Source organism: Rhipicephalus microplus, chromosome 4 (genome assembly GCF_043290135.1).
Source record: "Rhipicephalus microplus isolate Deutch F79 chromosome 4, USDA_Rmic, whole genome shotgun sequence".
Classification (NCBI taxonomy): Eukaryota; Metazoa; Arthropoda; class Arachnida; order Ixodida; family Ixodidae; genus Rhipicephalus; species Rhipicephalus microplus.
In genome coordinates this window covers 118,904,100-118,927,359 of record NC_134703.1, presented here as the reverse complement: position 1 = coordinate 118,927,359, position 23,260 = coordinate 118,904,100, and the positions used below count along the sequence as shown (strand labels likewise).

The 23,260-nt window shown below is 46.3% G+C and overlaps 1 protein-coding gene across 1 annotated transcript in view; it reads left to right on the top strand.

Annotated features, from left to right (window-relative positions):
- The window catches only part of LOC119172847 (cell adhesion molecule Dscam1-like), a 165,481-nt gene that overhangs the window by 62,420 nt on the left and 79,801 nt on the right, over positions 1 to 23,260 (top strand). The window contains exons 7-10 of the mRNA XM_075893167.1: positions 745 to 1,020; positions 4,473 to 4,642; positions 10,455 to 10,704; positions 16,853 to 17,011. Of these exons, the coding sequence (XP_075749282.1) occupies positions 745 to 1,020; positions 4,473 to 4,642; positions 10,455 to 10,704; positions 16,853 to 17,011 (855 nt within the window). The remainder of the gene's footprint in view (positions 1 to 744; positions 1,021 to 4,472; positions 4,643 to 10,454; positions 10,705 to 16,852; positions 17,012 to 23,260) is intronic.

The following is a 23,260-nucleotide window of genomic DNA, read 5'->3' as shown; positions in this document are numbered from 1 at the left end:
TGTCTTGTTCTTGTGCGAGGACCTTCAATTCGGCATTTTAGGAGAGCAGTCACACGAGCGAATTCAATAAAAGTTTAGCGGACGATGTTGATAACAATTACTTTTGAAACAAACCATTGTATGACACTATTAGAACATAAACGCTAATAACAAAACATACCAACTAATGATAACAAACAATAATAGGTAATAATAAAATACAAACTGTAATCAGCGTATGGATATATTTAAATGTAGAAGTGAGGGTACTATAGTGGTTGGATAGAATCCGCTTCAGTTTGCACCTATTTTTTGGTGCCATTCCGATTGATCACAGCAACATGGATAATAGAAAAGTAAATTCAGTGCATGAAATTCAACATGCTGTATATCATGTTGGAAGTGTTGCAGTTCTGAAGTGAGTTTTGCTATAGTGGAATTCTTAAATAACTGAAAACATGATTTCAAATAATAACAAAAACAAATTACGAAAAACACACTTTCTGTCCCACTTAAAGAATACAGCGATTTTTATGTCAGCTTTACATAATACTCTCGACTCGCCAATTTTTAAAATTTAACTGTAATCTCCCTCCACCTTCCCCTCGATAATATCTGCTTCATGTAATTCGTCCCTGCACCTGAAAAGGTTGCTTACCTCTGCTTTGAAATGAATATCTAATATTTAAAATTAGTTTCCTTCTTTAGAGCGTTTTCACAAAAATGTTGCTTAGCTTCACCCTTCGTTTTCCGACTCTGTCGCAGCATCTGTAGAGGCAAGCCTAGCACCCGAGGTGCTCAATGCTCATGTTGGCCAGCCGGCATCCCTGCGTTGCGCTTCGGCTGGTCGACCCCCTCCCCGAGTCAGGTGGTTGAAGGACGCTCAGGAGCTGCTGGACGACGGTGTGCGCGTTCGTCTGCTCGATGAAGGACACCTCATGCAGCTGGCCACTGTTTCCACCCAGGACGGTGGCATGTATCAGTGTCTGGCCTACAACACTCTCGCCCAGGCGCAGGCATCAGCACAGCTCATTCTTGGAGGTGCGTCCACAGTTTAATCACTCCGGAATAAAAACTAAGTCAAACCTGTAGTTTAGTCACTCTTGACTATAAACTCAACAAGGTGCGACACAAATATTGTCAGCGTAAAGAAGCCTAATTTGAAATAGAGAAGATACACAGAATGATCCATCCGAAATATTATTTTTGAAATGCGAGTGAAAGCGTTTCCGGAGAGCTAATACACGCAACAATTTACTAAAATTTTAACAGAAAAAGAAGTCACCACTTATGCAGCAGAGAAGGATTCGACTGCGACAAACCGGGATGTTAAATGATGAAGTAAGGCTAATACCTAACTCCTCAAGGACCTGATCTTGCGTATGGTTACAAAAAGTTGACATAAATGAATGCAGAACACTCAAAGGAGCGAAGCGGTTCGCTTGCCTGTTCTTGTTAGTTCAACATAATGTAAACGATGAGAGCACAGCACGTAAAAAGATAGGAGACGAGCGTTTTCTCCACATATCACCATGCACTCCGCCTTAAGGAACACCACTGGAAGTATAGCATCGCGTAGTTGGGCCATCTTCTGTTAACACAAATAATGATCTTGCAGCCAGGTAACTTAAAATCCATCGAAAGACTCGACCACCAAGGCCAACCACCGCAAGAGCACCCAAAATGGCTTCATGTAGTACATTATCATAAGCGCCTTTCACATCTAGAAACAAAGCTGCAGACGCTATTTAATCTTGCACTAATTGGTCTTGCTGAATACTTGCTAAGCACCATTAAAATCTCAATATACGCAGACGACATCTGTGTCTGGACTTCGGCAGTCACACGTCCTCAGATACGTTCCTGGCTTCAAAAAGCAGCAACTATGATTGCCAACTAGTTGTTAAAACAAGGTCTCAGCATATCACCAGAAAAATGCGCGCTGGTGGCCTTCACTCGCAAAGCAATGACCCCTTATGTCATCTCAATCTGCGGGCGACCGATTTCTTACGCCAAAACCCACCGGTTTCTGGGCATCATTATTGATAGGGACCTCTGTTGGAGTCCGCATGTGACCTGTATGAAGAAGCGCCTGACCGCTCTTTCCCAACTGTTCAAGTTCCTGGCAGGAAAGACGTGGGGGATATCAGTAGACGCAATGATGGAGCTCTACAGAGCCCTGTTTCTCGGTTTCCTCACATCTAGCTTGCCCGTGCTTAGCAATACCTGCAAGACCAATGTTCGTGTTCTACAGGCAGTACAAGCCCAAGCGCTAAGAGTGTGCCTCGGTCTGCCCAGATGTACGTCAACAGAAGCAACAATTGCAATTGCTGGTGACTATCTGATACAAACTGACATTGTTGTAGAAGTCCTGAGAACGCACATCAGACACTTCGCACGTGGTCCCTGTCATCACCTTGCACTGTTGCCTTCAGAGAGGCGCCAAGCATCGTTCGCCACAATGATTGTGAAATACAACGATAAACTTCCCTCGGGCTTCACTCCTGCATCTAAACCACCCATACTCCCTTGGTGGTCTTATTCGACCCACAGTGCATCTTTTTGTACGAGGGATCTGGAGGAAATCTAAGCTTTCGTCGCCCGTGCTGAAACAACTGTCTCTTCTTCTTTTGCGCGAGAAATATTCAGACAGCATACATGTATACATCGATGGTCCCACGAATCGCCAGTGTTCGTCAGGGGCAGTAGTTGTCCCAGGGAGAGGTGTTATCATCAGCTTTAGGACTGACCACTCCACGGCATCTACAGCAGCGGAACTAGCTGCTTTGCGCGCTGCACTTTGTGTGGTCAATCGGGAACTAGCGCAACAATGGTCAATTTTCAGCGACTCAAGGGCTGCCCTACAATCTGTGCTCTCAGCACTGCGTCGCGGGCCATACGAACAGCTTGTTTTCGAAACTCGATGCCCTCTCCACACTTCACACGAGAAAGGGCATTATGTGACGCTTCAATGGCTGCCAAGTCACTGCGGCATCATAGGGAACGAACATGCGGATACTGCCGCGCGGGCAGCCCTTGAAGGAACACGAGAAGAAGCCATACCACTTTCGCGGACCGATGCTGCCAGTTATCTTTGACGACTTGCGCGTGAAATCACGTTTTCACTATTGTGCCCACCAAGCATCGATACGAATTGTCAACACCACCTGTCCTCTTTGATGGCTCTCAGCATGCCCACTGGACTCGACCGAAGAGAAGCCACCCTTCTTCATCGCTTATGGCGAGGAGTGGCGTTCACAAAATCTTATTCCTTTGTCATAGGAATGGCCGACAGCACTCTCTGCGATGGCTGTCATTGCCAAGAAACGCTACACCACATCCTGTGTGACTGTCCGTTGTATGAAATCCAGAGACAGTCACTGGCGTCCGCTGTTGCGGGCATCGACAACAGTCAAATGTCTGTGGACACTATTCTGTCAAGGGCCCTAGAGAAGACATTGCAACAAAAGGCGACGAAAGCTCTGTTGAAATTCCTACGCGACACGGACTTGAACAAGCGGCTGTCACAGCAATGTCACACACCGCGAAAGACAAGACTGGTCTATGACTGAGTGTGCGCCCTTGTGCTGCTGAATGTGCTGTGTTTCTCTCTTCCCTCTCTGCTCTCGATCTTTCATCTCCCCGATCCCTCTGCCATGCGCAGGGAAGCAAACCGGCTGCGTATAGGCTGGTTAACCTCACTGCCGTTCTTTTCCCCCTATTTTCCTTCCTTCCTTCCTTCCTTCCTTCCTATCACCATGTACAGTCAGCTGGTCATGCAGTGAATATATATATATATATATATATATATAAATATATAAGGGAAAGAAGTGTATACCTAAGGGCTCGTTTTTCCGTGTTTTGACACAATATTAATGAGATCTAACAGACAGTAATGCCAAGGAATGTACAGGGGAAGATATTAAAACCAATGGAATGTAAATGAGAAGAAAGAAAAGTGGGCGAAAAAATAACCAGCCGTGAGCAGGAATCGTAGGTTCGTAGGTTCGTAAGTTCGATTCCTGCTCACGGCTGGTTATTTTTTCATCCACTTTTCTTTCTTCTTATTTACATTCCATTGGTTCTAATAAGTTCCCCTGTACATTCCTTGGCATTACTGTCTGTTAGATCTCATATATATATATATATATATATATATACATACATGTGTGTGTGTGTGCGGTTTTCTATGTTTTATGCACCATGACTTAAAGATAAATGGTAACTTCTTTGCACAAAGCGCACACTTAGTGCATATTGTTCTCAGAATTTTGTTGTAGCCGTTACGCCACTATCAAGCTTTCGTTAATTTAGTGTACCTGATTAGCCCTAACTATATATATTCAAGTCAGAAAATGCTAACGTAGTTATCATCATATCTATTGCGCCTATTTGACATATCGTTCAAATTACATCTATCTGCGCTATTTTCAACAAAGCAGTACCTGCGTGCCCGCGCTTTTTGTATACATCAAATTCCTTATTTCACGCAGACACCGCTCCTGTTCTACTGGAATCATCCAAGGATTTCAAAGTGAAACCAGGTGACTCCTTGCTCCTCAAGTGCGAAGCCATGGGTTCACCTGCTCCCAAGATAACGTGGAGCGTCGATGGCATTCCTGCTCGCCACATCAAATCATCCAGCAGAATCAACATCAGCGAGGTATGTAAAGTCGATGCTCGTGCCTACTAGGCTGATTTTGGAGAAAGCGAACTGTTCGTGGTATAAGCGCTGGAACACCGTTGCGCTACAACCCATTGCACATCATCAGCCAACAGCCTACGCCTCAATGCATGAAGCTCTTCGAGTAAGAATATTGCGGAGCCACAAGAACAAAAATCAGAGGAACATGGAGATTCACTTGTTTGGTGTTTCTAAGGAACAACCACCTCGATATATACAATAATTACAGTAAGTCGTTTTTGATGAGACGCCATTGTTCCAACTCAACAATATTCACAACAAATGAATTCAAACGCCCCACCAGGCTAGACAGCACTAAACCTGATAGGCAAAACATTAATAAACTTCAAAACAGCGAAAGAAGCAGGTGTAGCCGGTAATCTTGCTGCGTGGCCTACGTAACACGAAGTATAGCCAACGAAATTGATGACGATATTGTTCTTCTGTCCACGCCAAAATACACTGCCAATAGTTATTGCCATATATATATATATATATATATATATATATATATATATATATATATATATATATATATATATATATGTTCATTCTTGCTTCCTTCCATCTGCGCGGCCATGCGGCCACGCAGATGGAAGTCTGCTAGTCTGCTAGTCTGTCTGTCTTTCTGTCCATCCGTGCGTCCATCTAGTGAACACTCCAAGTACCGCCATCTCCAATCTCGCATCCCCTGCGGCACATACCCGCTCTAGAGCGGGTATGTGCCACCGGTGGCTACGTACTACTCTATACATACAGAGGAGCGACAGACCCACGCCCTAAAGAGCTTTGCCCCTAAAACAGCTAATCTTCAAATGCTCGAAAACACCTTCTTTCGGGCGTTGCTTCACCACATCTTTAAGATGCAAGAAATCGGAACCCTTGCTTTGAAAAAATTCGGCCAACCTCGCGTAACATCGAAGTCATTCATGTGCGAAGGATGCATAAGGAACTTGGGTATTGGGCACTTTTAAAATTGGCATAACGTGACCAGGATATGTAGTACTCAGTAAACTACTGTCAAAATTTTATTAAACGTACCGTGCATTTGAAGGTGAGAACTGGTTGTTCACAGTTGCGTAACGACGCTATGCCGCTAAAGCGCCCCACCTTAAACAGCAGGGGCTGGCTCAAATAATTTTTTATCAGTTGGTGATGCCAGTTGCGCAAGGCGTAATGCTGAAGCACGTAGTGAACACTTCTTTTTTGGCTTTGAGGTACGCGTCATGAGGTATATGAACATTAGGTACAGTAGTCGTGTGACACTGTGGTCCTACCACAGTGTCACACGACACCAATATAGACACCAGTATAGTAGGCAGTCGTGGTCCTAGCACGACTGTCTACTGTACTGGTGTCTATATAGGTGCCTCCAATGATTAACCTATGGTCTGGAATAACTACGGCCGTCCCGTTAGAGCTCCAACGTTAGTATTATAAAACTGACGTGTCACACTGCAACGTAAATACTTGTACAACACGGAACTCTCGTTTGCATATTTCCCCGGGTTCAAGCAACGTTTTACAATTGAATTTTTTCAAAGCAGTTCTCGAACCTGGCAAACCCCGATTATATTATGGTATAAATACCCCGATTACCCCACAGAACACTTGGGTTTCATTCCCATTGAGATCCTAATTTTGTTATTTTTGAAATCACCGACTCTAAGCGGCTAATGCACATTTCAACGCTCCTACTATATAATTACTGATGTATTTCCTCATCGTTTCTAGTTAAATATAAAATTGTCAACCACCTTGGGCACCTTCTCGCATACCATGGCCTGTGGTATAAGGATCTATGTCACACGTGTAAGGAAAAAGTGTTTGAGCAGTATATGCAGCAGGACTTTGAGGTTATTCTAAATATGACGAGACATGCAGTCACATTTCTCATACTGTCTTGCGCTAGCACGCAAATTCTGGTGTACATGAAGGTAAATAGGTGTTAAACAGAAGGATAAATCGACAGATTCGTGTAAAGATAGAAATACTCGAAGCGCGTGGTGCTCACCAAGAAATGTTTCGCATTTAAAAACGTCATGACAGCGACCCGGCAGAAATCATAGCCGCTGATCAGTACATTCAAATACCAGTTGCGTTCATTTGCTCCACCGCGATAGTAATTTTCCTAGATCGTGCTGGTCTTTCTCTTATTTGAAGCAGATTGGCTCGTAATTTCAGGTCATTAATGACGTGCTCGATATCTATGCCATATTGTTCTTGATTGTAGCTGGACCAGCATCCAGTTTTTAAGAAAAGGAACAAAAGTAAGTCAAAGGACAATTATGCTTGAGAGTAAGATAAAGCATGACATCTCTAGACAGCTCCCTGGGTGCAGATTTTAGCGCAACGTGACTTCGATTTGTTCAGAAAAGTATGCTATGTAACAGTCTGTTTGTGTGTGTGTGTGTGTGCGTGCGTGTGCGTGTGCGTGTGCGTGCGTGTGTGCGTGCGCGTGTGCGTGCGCGTGTGCGTGTGCATGTGCGTGTGCGTGTGCATGTGCATGTGTGTGCGTGTGTGCGTGCGTGTGCGTGTGTGTGTGTGTGCGTGTGCGTGTGTGTGTGTGTGCGTGTGCGTGTGTGTGTGTGTGTGTGTGTGTGCGTGCAGGTGTGTGTGTTAGTGCGTGTCCGACTTTTACCACTGTCTCATCAGCGCGTACACAATTCATTCTCTGTGGCATGTACACTGCAGTATCATCGCAGGCCTTCACCTAGGCAGACATTTGTGATTTTCATAAGAATTACATTATCAAGTTCATCAGCCGGGCCGAACAGCGGATAACTATCATAAAAAAATCCGTGTTATCTACAAAGCGAATGATGAGTGGCTGATGCAGTAGGATCGTTTGGTGTTAGTCGTTGTTACTGTAAATCACCCGCGACAATGACAAGTCATGCACGTAATGAGTGCCCAGTGACGTACAGTTAGGTACTATGTTTGTTGGTCATAATTGGTATGTTGTGTTGAGAATTCAGTTTTCCTTCATTTTTGCTGCTTCGCTGTATTGTATCTAGCCTGAAGTTGGCAAACTCAAAGTCTGGGCAGTTCCCCGGCTGATCATTGCTTGTTTCCAGTCATATAATGTGCACCCTAGAGCATATCGATACGCCATATACTTCACATGGCAGTCGTTGTCTGTGATTATAAGCGTCATCGTCATCGTCATCATTGTCGTCGCCATGACGTAAACAAGGAGGTTGGAAAAAAAACCTCCTTGTACGTATAGTAGGCACGCAATGAACGCGCTAGTTCATAGACACAAGCATCATCCTTATTGCCATCGCGGTCGACTACAGCGAACACCAACGCCGCCAACGGACAACCACCAAAAATAAATATGGCACGTTCTACTTTGCGAGTGCCGTCGAAAAGACGAAGGTAGTGCTCGTCTTTGTCATGCTCAACCAGACCACATTTGCGCGCACAACATCCGGTGTGGCTTTCCGCTGAGCATATGAACATTGTATTCATTCACTTTCCTCTCAATGGATCATTTTTTTGCCCGAGCGTCACCCTGCGTCTTTGATGCATGCCTCTCAGCTCTTCGCCTTTCAACCAAGTCTCACACTCTCCCATCTTGGCGTAGTGGAGCTCTTTCTCTTCTAAGCTCACACTCGCCCAACCGCAGAAGCACGTGACGATTTTTACGCTATTACGGGCAAAAACAATTGACAACAAGAACAGCTTCGCTCTAAAAAGTATGGTTGGTCTCTGTGGCATAAACATTGGCGTAAACCAAAGTAAAATGTGTCACAGAAGCAGATGAATGTTTCTTAGCACTGGTAAAAGAGAGCCTGTGCGATGACTCTTGGTGTTTGGCTGCTACTACACCGTTTAACGTGACGCTTGGGGGCAAATATCCTTCCTGATGGCTAATGACCACGGCCAATTATTAAACGAACTGTTGTGGTAGTTAGTTACCATTGAGAGCACGATTGAAGAAAGCGCTGTGACAGCCAGAAAAGCGTCACTGCGGAAACAAAGAACATAGGTGAAGGTCACCATTCTGCGGCATGTTAAATAGGTGAATGCCATGGCCGGAAACTCGAAGCACCTTGTGCCGTACCTCAAGCCTTGTCGCGATTTTCGTTGGGTGAGCGTAAGCTGGGAAAGTTTTACTGTAGCCAGGGGAATCACGCGCGCCTCGTGTAGGCTATTTTTAATATTATTGAATGCTCTGAGTCAGGCCAAGGATCTGGTCAAGGTAGCCGTCTCGCAGTGCTTCATGGCGTCGACAAAGTTGCACTTCTCCTTCAGGACAAACACACGAAATGGTAAGGGCGCGTTGCAACGACGCACGCCAAAACCTAATCGCGGAGGCTGCGTTCAGCATTTGTTAGTTCATCTCTTTTCGTGGAAGACATAGGTTGAACTTCTATTGATGAAAGAATTTTATAATAATTTTTGTCATTTAATGATGTGCGTTTTTCTCTACATAAGCACCGTGACGAAAATTCGTCACCTAAATCTTGGACCAACCCGCAAAAAACACTTCCGTTTTGAAACAAAATGGCAGCGTGTTTGCGCGCTTCGCTGCAAATGTCGTCGAAAGATTACTGCAAGTCGTCTTTTTCATGCATGCGTCACATTTAAAGCGCAGCGTTTTAAACACTGGGATCTCTAGAATTACAAATTTATGTATTTTCTATTAAAAGAATACTCAACCTAATACTTACATAATGAATTTGCGTCTCAGGTATGCATAATATTAGCTTTTTGATCAACAATGTTCTCAAATATGAACCCAGCCACCAGTAGCCCAGGTGGATGAATAGTGTGACAGACAGACAGACAGACAGACAGACAGACAGACAGACAGACAGACAGACAGACAGACAGACAGACAGACAGACAGACAGACAGACAGACAGACAGACAGACAGACGGACGGACGGACGGACGGACGGACGAACGAACGGACGGACAAACAGACAGACATATTTTTGCGTTCATATATAGCAAGAAAGACTATCATCGTTAAAAGAAAATATAGTAAAGCCAACACTTTGATCTAGAAGTATAGCAAGAGGAAAACTTAGTCTATGAGAGTGGTGATTCTCAAGCACCACTATGCAGCATTAGTAACTGTGCACAGCGGCTGACATGATTCACGGGTATGATACCGTCCGCAAAGGTCTCGTTTCAACGGAGGTGAAATACTAGAAGTCCAGGCACTTGTCCGATGTCATTGCACTTTAAATCATATGGACCATGTTTCCACAGCGTGCTTGACAATCACATCGTGGTTTTGGCACTTGATGTCACAGACGTCTTTTTAATTTTAATTTCTATTTTATTCTTGCAAAGAATTCATCTTCCAATAAAATAGTTTTACGCGCCAAAATATTTATATGATGATGGTACACGTCACAGAGAAGGGTGGCGGAAGTTCCGATCATCTTATATTTGGTATTTATCTAATTTTATATGCACCAGCCTTGCCTACGTTCAAATTGTGACTGCCATGACTGGGTTCGTAGCGGCTGTGGCACCATGGTGGGATAATTAAAATGAGCAAAGTAAACTATCTATCTATCTATCTATCTATCTATCTATCTATCTATCTATCTATCTATCTATCTATCTATCTGTGTCTGTCCGTCCGTCCGTCCATCTGTCCGCCTGTCTGCCTGTCCGTCCGTCTATCTATCTATCTATCTATCTATCTATCTATCTATCTATCTATCTATCTATCTATCTATCTATCTATCTATCTATCTATCTATCTATCTATCTATCTATCTATCTTTCTATCTATCTATCTATCTATCTATCTAATCTCTCGCAGGTTTCTCACGGCGAGAACCACCTGGCCAGTTACGTAAACATTTCTCGCATACGGACCGAAGAGGCCGGCTTGTGGCGATGCGTAGCCGTCAACTCGGCTGGCGCGGCGGAGGCCACTGCACGCGTGGCCGTGCGGGGACCACCTGCAGTGCGACCCTTCGGATCCAACCGCACCGCAGTGAGCAACGAAGCGCTGGAGATGCACTGCTCGCTGCTGACCTACCCAATCAAATCTGTTCACTGGGAAAAAGGTGAGATCGCTTAGCATATCGAGTGTCAATCGCATTCACCACTCACTTCAGAGCGTGCTTACACGTACCTTTAAGTGTGTACGCCTAGTTTCTGTCTATTATCATCGTCATCATCATCATCATCATAATCATCATTAGCATCATCATCAAACTGAGTACACCCATTTCAGGGCAAGTGCCTCTCCCATGATCCACCAATCAACCCAGTCTCGTGCTTTTTGCTGCCGTGTTACACCAGCGAACTTTTTATTCTCATCTGCCCACCTTACTTTCTGTCTCTCCTTCACCCGCTTGCCTTCTCTGGAAATCAATTCTGTGATCCTTACTGAGAAGCGATTATCTTGCCTTCGCGCTACGTGCCCTGCCACGGCTATTTCTTTTTTATTTCAACTGTAATGTCCTTAACACCTGTTTGTTCCCAGATAAACTCTGCTCTAGTCTTGTCTCTAAATGTTCCACCTGTCATTTGATTGCGATAGCATTTTATGGACACTCTCGGCTAGATTTTGCCGCCTGCGTTGGCGTCATGCACCGTATATCTATACGTATCTATATATATGCACACGCAAGAAAGAAAAAAAAATCCCAGAAAAATTGGCCCCGTATCTGCATGGTAATCAGCAAATGTCATCGAAAGACGATAGTCTTAGTGTGGAGAGAGTGAACAAAACGTTTATTTATTGTTCTGCGCAAGCAAATTGGTGAATGGTATTCTGGAGGCACTGCGTTACAGGGCATCGAGCGCGCAACGGAGGCGAACGAGCGCATCAAGTCACATTACACGTGAAACATGAGCGCCATCTGGCAATTTTTTAGCAAAACGAAGTGCGTAGCTCCTAGACGGGTTTGCGCACCCATCTCAGAGGTGATGAGGTGTAGAACGCAATGCGAAGGGAAGGAGCCGCCACCGTCTCGTCTTAGCAAAGCGTTGGAAACACTCGCCTTTTCGTGCGAGCGTTGCATGGTAAGCGCAGCGTGTTAAGCGCTACGGTCCTTAAAATTACTTATGTATGTCTTTTTAGTAAAAGACGCACATGCAGAATATATATGTGTTGTTATTGTGCCCCATACACTCGCAATATTGCTTTTTCTTGACAATTGCACAGGTATGAACGGTGAATCTTGAGCAACATGGTGGGTGCTGCGGATGGGGTCGGCCGTTTTAGGTACCCGTTGCTGTAAAAGTGGACAAACAGACAAGTGTACAGACAGACAGACAGACAGACAGACCAAAATTTTTGTGTCGAAGGTCTCCAAGAAAGACAATCCTATTTAAAAGACTCCAGCCCGCGGAATCGAACGTGGGACCTGTGCGTCGTGAATGCGAGGCCTTAACCACTGAGCCACCAAGAAATACCTCTTTTACCATTCAAATGGCAAGCTTTCCATATATTTACCACTTGCCGCTGTTGCCGGGCATCTCGGGGGGTGGAACTATCGTGTTTTCAGCATTATCAGCAAGATGGTGCGGTGAGCGCGCGGTGGCTTTCATATCTCACGCTTACTTTGGCCCACGTAAAAAATAAGGGGATGTATGCTCGATCGCGCGCCCTTATCTTGCAGTGGGGAGAATCGTTCTTCTTTGCTAGCCTTTGGGTTTCGTCGGTACAATTCTGTTGTATTTACCGGGCATACAAAGGTCACTGCAATGGTTGCACAGACTCCGTTTGCGAAAACGGCGCGCTTTTCAGACACAGCCAAGTAAGAACTGAGACGCTTATTCGCGTTCACCGGTACCTGTGAGTAGTATACGTTTCGTGTGTCATTTGTGCCCGAGAAACACAGGACACGTTTCGATCTGCCTGCCATTCTGCGCGTGACCTTCTAATTTGTTGGTATCGCATTCATTGCTTCGCCTTTGCAGCAAAGCTGTGACTTTTTTTTCTTTCCATCGCTCGCTGCGTCGTCTTCAATATAAGCTGGACCCTCTTTGTGAGCTTCCAGACTACTGCTCCGTAAGTAAACACCGGCAATATGCAGCTGTTATATACCTTGCTCTTGAGTGTTAGTGGTAAACAACTACTGATAATTTCAGAGTGCTTGTCGAAAGTTGTCCACCCCATTCTTATTCTTCTAGGTATTTCACTTTGATAGTTCCGCTCCACACTTACTACCTGTCCAAAGAAGACACATTCCTTGAAAACTTCCAGCATTTCTTCACCTAACGCGAACTACTGTTTTCTTCCGAGACTGTTGCTCGTTACATTAGTTTTATTCATAATAAGACCTACTCTTTTGCGTTCCATGTCCAGTTCAGTAATCTTGAGCTGTTATTCGACGCCTGAGTTACTCATCAAGACATTGTCATCAGGAAATCACAGGTGCTAATATAATTTGCATGCATTGACTCTTATCCATGACTCTTTTCCATCTAGGGCCCGTGAAAACCTCCTCTGAAGACGTGGTGAATAGCATTAGAAAGATCATGTCTCCCTGCCTTACAGTCTTGTTTATTACGATTCTGTTTACTTTATTCATAGTCACATACAAATTATGAAGTATGAAGGCACGCCAATAGGACCTAGCGGCAAAAACCGCTGGGTCCTATTGGCGTGCCTTTTTCACTCCCGAATAGATAGTTCCTCTCATCCATCGGGCAGTGATCTCCGAAGCCGGTGTCACTGGCCCTGCAGCTCATTGCGTCACTCGAATGTGCGCGCCCATCGGGGCAGATGTGTGCCTTCATCTTTGGGGTGGAAGCACTTCGGGCTTCCGAAGTTGCATTCATCTAGATTCTTCTGGTGGTGCCTTTTAAAATCTTAATTTTGAAGCATCTATTGGGAAGCGTCTCTTACATACAAGCATTTTGAACTCCGGAAGTTTCACTTGGTTTTTCCTTGCATTACAAGCTCTCGATGTCATACACTCACTTTGTATTCTCACCCAGCCCGCATTTTCATAATTTCATTGCAATGTAGCGAAATAATGTGGGGGCAAGATATCGTATTCACGAGTTTTCACCTTTTTAGGAATTCAATTTCTTCTGATTCTCTGCCTCTTTTTTGGGAACCACCACGTCCCAACGTGGAAGCGGCCCACGATCCTACCCCTATAAAACGGGGGCGAAATCCTTCAGGACCCCAATAAAAGTTTTTCATCCATCCATCCGTGTGCACATTGGTGCATCCCAAGGTCAAACGAACTGTTGCGTAGGTGGGTCGTATCGGCACAAAATGTTGCCTTAATTTTCTTTGAAAATGGTGCTAGGAAAGAAAGAAAGAAAAAAAGAGAAGGAAAAGGAAAGATAAGAGGTTATGAAAAAACTGCTGTCCGCAATTACTTTAACAACTCGAGCCCAGCTTCTCGGCTAAGTCGATCATATTTTGCTAGTTTGAATACTGATCACTCAACATACACGGCAGGGAAGCGCGCTTACGTACACGGGTAGTACTTTCCTCCGAGAGTTTGTTCTTTTTTTACCTTGTGTAGTAAGGCGAGCATCAATCTTCCAATATAGGAGTATATTACATTTACGGCCGCAATTACGTACCAACGTCAAGTAACAAGTGGTGTACAGACAACTTAATTCATTCCAAAGATTACTTCGGTGTTAAAGCTCACTCAGGAAAGCTCCAGCTCACCTCACTCTCCTTCCAACTAAACACGGATTAGCTAAGAAAAAAGAAAGAACAAAAAAGACAATGCGGGGAGGTTACCCAGGCACATGCCAAGATTGCTAGGGTTGTAGAATTTTAAGTAAGAGTGTTAAGATGAGAGAGGGAGGAGAACGAGGAGGAGAAAAAGAGGAGAAAATTGTCAGTAGATGAGCTGACGCGTATGCAACGGTGTTACTGTGCAAAAGGCGAAGGCGGTCATATAGACCCGTGGTCATCAGAAAGCGCAAGATGGCTTTGACTGCCTTGTGAGCCGGTGGAAGAGGGGCACGGTGCTCCAGCAGCATCTACACAGACAGTGGACGGTCGTCCAATTGTCGCAACGCATCAGTAAGTTTTTGTCTCAGAGGCAAACTGAGTGTAGTGGCATAGCAGATGATTGATGTCCTCTTCGGTGCCGTAGACTTCGCATTCCGCACTGTCGGCCACTCTCATGAGGGTGGTATATACTTTTGCGAAAGCAACTCTCCAGCAAAGCCGAGAAAGAAGCGAAGCTTCACGTCGACGAAGTCCGGATGGAGGTCGAAGTTCTAGTTGATTTGATGGAGTAAAAAAGGTGCAAAGAAAGACGATTGATACAATTTATTGAGAAGAGAATGGTTCATGTTACTCTTCTTGTTCCTTCATTGTGCGTGTGTGTGTGTGTCGAGCAACACACTAACAACCAAGATTAAGATTTGAAGGAGCCACACAAGCTAGCCAGAGTTGTGTTACGTCTCAGAGTATACTAGCTCCACGGCGGCGCAAATAAACTTGATTTGGCACTCACGGCTCTTTTAAAAGAGTTAATAAAAATCAAAAGCAGGAAAGACGCCGGCGGCTAACAAGCATCACTCAATAATAGAAGCAGGTGCAAAAAAAGAACAGCGACATCTTCTAGAGAGTCGTTCGAAAAACAAATCATTCGCGTTTACATTTACTTATACTTGCGACATTACCGTGCTGTGTCACGTCGTTCAGGAGGATAAGAAAAAAGGAGTAATGTGTCGTTTGGCGAATTTTGAAAAGAAGTCGCGGTGTCGCCAAATCAAGAATCGCCGCTGGTGCCTCTCGTTTCTGCCACTCGTGTGTTCCGCGTGCTCCCACCTCGTTTGTATCGCGATGATTTATTAGCTTTCGCATTTCCATGTTCCCGTTCATGTTGCACTCTTCAGGAGGAGAAGAAAATATGCGTACGAGATGCCTTCGTGAGTTGCGGGTATCAGGAGCGGTAACAGCGCGAAATTAAATGACGCACCTCCGAAAGTTTTCTCTCATTTCGTTACCATGACAACTGCTGTGATGGAGGAAGAGAGGGGTGCTCCTTGCAGGGACTGCAAAATTAAAGGCGTGAAATTCTCATATAAAGTGAAAATATAGCCTTCCCTAGTTATCAGCTTCCTTTGGAAATCAATGAAAGTGAAAAGAGAGGTCCCGTGCCATCAGGTTAGCTACAGGAGCGCTAGCGAAGGCAGTAAAAAAGGGCTTCGCCTTCCCCGCTGATACCGATACAAAACAAGTCGAAAAGTAAACACAGGGTGGAAAATAAAGGAACAAAATAAACCTAGGCGGGTCGTTCTACCGTCTCGTTTCACAAGCACCTCTACGTGACCCGCATCGGATGTGCGAAAGTGCGAGGTGAATCCAAGCACGCAGGACTTCCTTTCGCATCGGGAAGCGATATCGGTGGCACGGGTGAATAGGGGGCTGTCTGAAAGGTCACGGAGGGGAAGGAGAGACATCGATGTGTGAAAGTTGGGAAGAAGAAAGACGAAACAAATATCGAAAAGAGTGTTTGGGATCGTCTTATTTAAAGCTTGGTCCTGCTCGCAGTGGAGCGTATTGTTCTTGTGTAAACGGCCGTATATTTGCTCGCGACTCATGACGTCAGCAGGAGGCTCTGATCCCGTCGCCATGCTTGATGCGCATCATGAGTGAAGCTCCAGACTGCACTCCAATTTGAGCATGGAACCCTGTGTATAAAAGAATTGATTACGCGGTTTGTTTTTCGTGGGCTATGGTAGCACTTTGCATATACTCGTTGAATACAACTGACTTCGAGGTAATAATTATTAAAAAAAATTGTAGAGAATGAAGCGTCCTGATTGCCACAAGTCGTCTAAATAGCACTTACGTGAAAAGTGGTGGAAACAATTTGATCGGTTGTTCATAGATGCATGCTTAAGAAACGCGCCTGAAGGTAACATCGCGCAAAGATAAAGATTTGCGCTTATTGTTCGGTGCGTCAAGTTAACGGGAGCTTGTGAAAGTGACACATTTTGTGTTGTGTAGAACAAATTATATTAGGAGGGGACGACAACAGGTGGTTGCTACACTGTCACTGCACTGTTTTCTGGGTCATTTCACCACTTTGTTTCATTGTCCTTCCCCTTCATTCTGCTCTATACGTCCACCGCAAATATACAATTTGTCATTCATCGTGGTTAAACATTTTCTGCTTCTACTATACGACCCTGTGCTCAGTGTTTACCCTAAGTTGCTTTGGGCTAAAAACGTATCACTTTCAACAAAGCGTGCGTCTGTGATTATTTCAGACGGGCGTAAGCTACCCTTCCACCACCGTCAGAAGGTTTTCGCCAACGGCACTCTGCTGCTTCTGGCCACCACTGTTCAGGACGCCGGAAAGTACACCTGCGTGGTTATCAACGAGGAAGGACAGAATGCCAGCGCTAGCCTTCACGTCATCGTTAAAGGTAGGCGCTGGTGAATAACACCGAAGAAGGATTGGAAACTGCACAGTCGTTGTTGAGGACAACTGTCTGCGCGAAAAATTGGCGATTCGATGTTCACAAAATAACTTTACGATAGTGTTTTGGAAAATGTTCTTTCCTCACAGTGTCTCAACTGGCTCAATATAGAAGCTACGCATAGATAAGTTACATGTGACGTATCTTTATTTAGCCGCCGATGTGGCGGCACTTTCATTACTGCTAACTTTTCAGTGCTAAGTCTGCAATGAAACAACCTTCAAAACTGAGTAGCTAGCCAGGACAACTCGGCCTAGGCTGCTGAATTTTCACCAAAATTCTGCTGAAACTCTATGTTATGGCAAAAGTGTCATGTGGCGTATCCAATCTGCAAGGAAAGCACTTGCGTATCACGAGTTGTACCGCACAAAAAAATACTATTTGGTTTTTCAAAAGTGTCTGTCTACACTAGAAATTGTGCGGTTATATTACCAAGGCAAGCAATAGATTCACTTAATTTATGTGCACTCGCGAAGCTTACCTGTACGCTACAAGAAGGCATATAGTCTAATATTGACGGTTCAAAGAAATATTTTCGCTTAGCTAAGCAGTGGTTGCCGACTGTTTCAACGAATTGCGATAATGAATAGCGTTCACTGCTTAGGAAAGTGCTCACGATGTTATCCTTCTCTTAACAGCGGCTGAGCCTAACTCAGCATTAGTATATGACATACGCTTATAGAATTATTTTCAGTGACTATACCACATGGTTGTGTCTGGTACTTTCACCTTTCAACCAGTGCAGACTTCACCCTTTTTCCAGCTTGTAGGTGCTTACACAACGAAGACCCACTAAAATAAAAGCGCAAGACATACTTTAGTCATTGTGTAAGCTTCGAAAAATATCTATTTCTCTTTGTTATCATGCCAGTTCATCGAATGTTTTGCTCAGAAAATTCACAATATTCTAGATGCAAAGGTGTTGTAAAGCAATAATTTTACTTTATAAGCTTTTTTTGTGCTGTTCTAAAATATTTTTGTATCTTAATACGAAATTTCACACTGGTAGTCCGGCAGACGAATAGGAACTGGCCATTCTGAAGGCGTCAAACCTTTTTAGCCTTATCACACAAAAGACATCGACACAAAGTAACAAAAGAAATCTCGGCGAACGGCTTCATTCTGCGATGCCGGAGGGTAAGATCAACACAAATGAGGTGGCAGGCAGTGCATTGTGTCTATGTACGCACTGGAGAGCTGTTTCCGCTGAGCCAATACTCGAGTGTGCGGGCTGAAGCAGGATCCAAAAGATCAAACTGGGATTCCGGAGTCGCAGTGGCAACGAGCTGTTTCTAATTTCCCGGCGCTGTGTAGAGTGCTCTAACGAAATGAGATCCTGTAGCTCTTGGGTTAGAGGATATTTCGCCAGCGATCGTGTTTTCAGGCCGCCCTAAAAAGGCGCTAATTCAGCGCGGAACAGCGTATAGTTCTAAGCGTAGAGAACAGCGTAGGCTCTAATAAAACTAAAATAGATTGGGTGATTAGCGTGCATTGGTAACGAAGAATTAAGAGGGCTCACTTCGCTTCGAGAGATCTTCAGCGTCGATTGTTTTAAAGCCTGCTGATTGTGTTGTTACTGGTATGAAAATTTGGAAAAAAAGGCAACATTTTACAGACATGAAATTGTGAGCGTACCGAAGAATATACATATCAGCTCAGCTATCTTTAGCCAGGGCTCAAAACACACCGAAGCATTTTATGACAATGCAACCAAAAGCATGCAGCTTACTATTGGGTGTGGAGTGTTTCTACCATTTTATTACGGTTAATTGCACAATTAGAGATAAAGATTTGCTGTGAGGGCTAGGAAGCTAGCCAAATGTTTTATTGGCGTATGTTGATGACTAACAAAACATCCAATTAGACATTTTCTAACTTCATATCTGCTTTTTATTAGCAGTTTTCTGGTTATAACAAATGCCAGCGAAATGAAAAAGTAATATCACATGTCACGTTTTCGTGTGCGGGCTGTATGAGAGCGCCCCAAAACTTTCCGCGCGAAAAATACCGCACTATTTGGCCAGGTCTGCAGCCTCAGCTGATCTGTGACGATGATGGTCGCAGTGCGGTGACGCACGTGTTGCTAGCGGCAACACAAACAATAACTGCTACGTCTGTTTATCGCTCTCGGAGAACTGTTAAGAGAAAACAATATCTTCTGCGCGCGCAACGTAAGAATGTACTACAATCACGGCGCGCCGGGATGTGCGAGCCTGTGTCACGTGTCTCTTTGTTGTAAATAGCGGGCACATGTAGTAAGCAGAATGTTAAGACGTTTATTGGTGGACACTCGTTGATGATTCACGAAAGCGACAGTCAATGCGGGGACCGACTCTCCACACGAGCTGCTCTTCTTCTTATGAAAAGGGCGACCCACTAGAAGGCACTCGAGAGGATGACCCACTGTTCGAAGGCTTTGCCACAACTACCCCCGGTACAAAAAGGGAGCCGCCTGGCGACCTAACAGGTGGTTACAATGAGCGGGTCATGGTAGGCCTTGAGGCGCTCCACGTTAACAATGTCGCGTCCTCGACGGCGCATGTCCGAAGATGGTTCGATTGGTTCAATCAAGTAGTTGACAGGAAAGGTGCGTTTGACGACACGGTAGGGGCCTTCGTATTTGGGCAATAGTTTTGAAGATAGGACAGTTGCAGTGGTAGGGATCGAGAGCCAAACGAGCGCTCCAGGGAGGAACGTGGGCGCTGTAGTGCTGGCGTCAGCGCGAATGCTTTTTTGCCGCTCTTGATCGTGCGCAGTAAAGGTCTTTGCAAGCTCTCGACACTCTTCAGCAAGCTTGGCTGTAGCAGAAATAGGCACCCACTCAGACGGATCTGGCCTGTACGGAAGTATCGTGTCGATGGTGTGCGACGGGTGCCTTCCATATAATAAAAAGAAAGGTGAAAAGCCAGTAGTGCTCTGAGGGGCGGTATTATATGCGTAGGTGACGAAGGGTAGAATGGAATCCCAATTTGTGTGATCAGCGGCGACGTACTTGGAAAGCATGTCGCCGAGCGTACGGTTGAAGCGTTCGGTGAGGCCATTTGTCTGCGGGTGGTAAGCAGCAGTTTTGCGGTGAACAATGTTGCACTCTTTAAGAATGGCTTCAACGACTTCAGACAGGAAGACGCGGCCTCGGTCACTGAGCAGTTCCTGGGGTGGACCGTGTCGCAAAATGAATCGTTGGAGCAGAAAGGAGGCCACATCGCTCGCTGTAGCCGCGGGTAGAGCGGCCGTTTCGGCGTATCGCGTGAGGTGGTCCACAGCGACAATGGCCCAGCGGTTACCAGCCGACGTCAGTGGAAGTGGCCCATATAAATCGATGCCAACGCGCCCGAAGGGCCTGGCAGGGCAAGGTAGAGGTTGCAGACCTGCTGGTGATAGGTGCGTTGAAGCTTTTCGGCGCTCACAATCTATGCAGGAGCGAACGAATTTCCGCACGTAGCGGTACATGCCGCGCCAAAAGTACCGTTGGCGAATGCGGTGGTAAGTCTTCGATACCCCGGAGTGCGCACATTGCGGATCAGAATGAAAAAACTCGCATATGTCAGAGCGCATACTGCGAGGTATGACTAGTAGCCACTGGCGGCCGTCACCGTTGTAATTGCGCCTGTGGAGGAGGTCGTCGCGAATGGCGAAATGGTGGGCTTGACGACGCAACGCGCGAGTGGATGGAGTGGATGGATCAGCCAGTAAGTCGATCAGTGAGGCGATCCATTGATCCTTGCGCTGTTCAGTAGCAATGGTATGAATGCTAATAGAAGAAATGGCAAGGTGAGACGCGGAGTTGTGGGCGTTGTCGTCAGGCAAGGGAGAGCGTGACAGGGCGTCGGCGTCAGCATGTTGCCTTCCATTGCGGTACAGCACGCGGATATCATAGTCTTGCAGGCGAAGTGCCCACCGGGCGAGACGGCCTGAGGGATCTTTCAATGACGACAACCAGCATAGTGCGTGATGGTCGGTGACGACATCAAATGGGCGACCATACAAATAAGGTCGGAACTTCGTAAGGGCCCAGACGATTGCCAAACATTCCTTTTCGGTGACGGTGTAATTAGTCTCGGCCTTAGTAAGCGTACGGCTTGCATACGCCACGACATATTCCGGGAACCCTGGTTTGCGCTGTGCAAGGACAGCGCCAAGGCCGACACCACTGGCATCCGTGTGTACCTCTGTAGGGGCCGTAGGGTCGTAGTGGCGGAGTATGGGAGGCGACGTCAACAAACGACGGAGCGTTGTGAAAGCGTCGTCACACTGTGATGACCACGAATGGAGAGGCCCGTTACTTCCAAGCAGCTTCGTCAGCGGCGATATGATAGTCGCGAAGTTTCGAATGAAGCGGCGAAAGTAGGAACACAGCCCTACGAAACTGCGCAGTTCCTTGACGGATGTCGGCTTGGGGAACTCGGACACGGCCCGAAGCTTAGCTGGATCAGGGAGAATTCCGTCCTTGGACACAACGTAGCCGAGTATTGTCAGCTGCCTAGCTGCAAATCTGCACTTCTTTAGGTTCAGTTGCAGACTGGCGTCACTCAGACGCGTTAAAACATGCCGTAGGCGCTGAAGGTGCGTCGAGAAGTCCGGAGCGAAAACGACGACGTCATCGAGGTAGCACAGGCACGTGTTCCATTTCAGGTCACGCAGAACAGTATCCATCATGCGCTCAAAGGTGGCGGGCGCGTTGCACAGCCCAAACGGCATGACGTTGAATTCGTACAAGCCGTCGGGGGTGACAAAAGCGGTCTTCGGTCGAGCGTCCTCAGCCATAGGTACTTGCCAGTACCCTGAGCGCAAATCAAGGGATGAAAAGAATTCTGCTCCTTGCAGGCTGTCAATAGCGTCATCTACCCGCGGTAGTGGGTACACGTCCTTACGAGTGATCTTGTTGAGGCGTCGGTAGTCCACACAGAACCGCACAGAACCGTCCTTCTTCGTGACGAGAACGACAGGAGATGCCCAGGGGCTGCTAGAGGGGCGAATAACATCGCGGCGAAGCATGTCGTCGACTTGCTCGTTGATTACACGGCGTTCTGTGGGAGATACGCGATATGGACGCTGTCTCAGTGGTGGCTGTGTGCCTGTGTCGATGCGATGCGTAATGGTGGATGTGCGGCCGAGAGAAGGTTGGGCGACATCAAAAGAAGACCGAAATTCTTGCAACAGGCCCAGAAGCTGGGAACGCTGGCCTGGCGTAAGGTTGTCGGGAACGGAGGGACCGAATACATCATCGGATGATGAAGCAGATGTCGAAACAGCACTAAGCGTACTGGAACTTGAGCAGTGCATGTCATCGGGTTGATCCATAACTTGTTCCATAACTTGTTCGTCTTCGATGGGTTCCACGCTGCCGAGACACTCCCCTCGCACCAACGTAACGCTGTACGGGGATGAGTTCACTGCAAAAATAGTGGTGCTGCCGTGAGTGAGTTGCACGGTCGCGAAAGGAACCAGCAAGCCTTTTCTGATGAAAACACGATGAGATGGCGAGAGGAGTGCAGCGGTGTCAGAAAGGCTTGCGCAGTAGACCGACACCATCGCGGACGAGTTTGCAGGCACTTGGGTGTCATCTCTGACGAGTAACTTGCTTGCGGCAGATGGACTGTCGGCCGGCGTCAAAGAAGAGATTTGGGTGAGTTCTATTTCTGCTGGTGCGCAATGAATGACGGCGTCATGGCGGGAGAGAAAATCCCATCCTAGGATGACGTCGTGAGAGCATGAAGAAATTATGATGAATTCGACCGCATACATCACGTCCTGAATCATAAGGCGGGCTGTGCACATCGCCGTTGGGTGAATGCTTTGGGCGCTGGCTGTACGGAGGGAGAGCCCGGAGAGTGGCGAGGTCACTTTGCGCAGTAATCGGCTAAGTCTTGCGTCCATGACGGATACGGCGGCTCCAGTATCTACAAGGGCAGATGCACGAACGCCATCCACAAGTACGTCTATCACGTTCGATGGGCTTTCCTGAGGGCTTCCGCAGTTCGACAGCGTCGCAGCCCTTGCCTCGTGGACTGCGACGACTAGTTTTCCTGGTCGCCCTCGAGAGGACGTGGCCGCATCGGCGACAGTGAGCGACGTCGCGGAAATGGTGAACGGCGAGTAGACGGAGCGGGGCGGGACGACGGTGACATAGGCGGCGGCTGGTCGTAAGGGCGGCTTGATTGGCTTGGAAAGTTCGAGGCGACCTGCGGTTGCTGC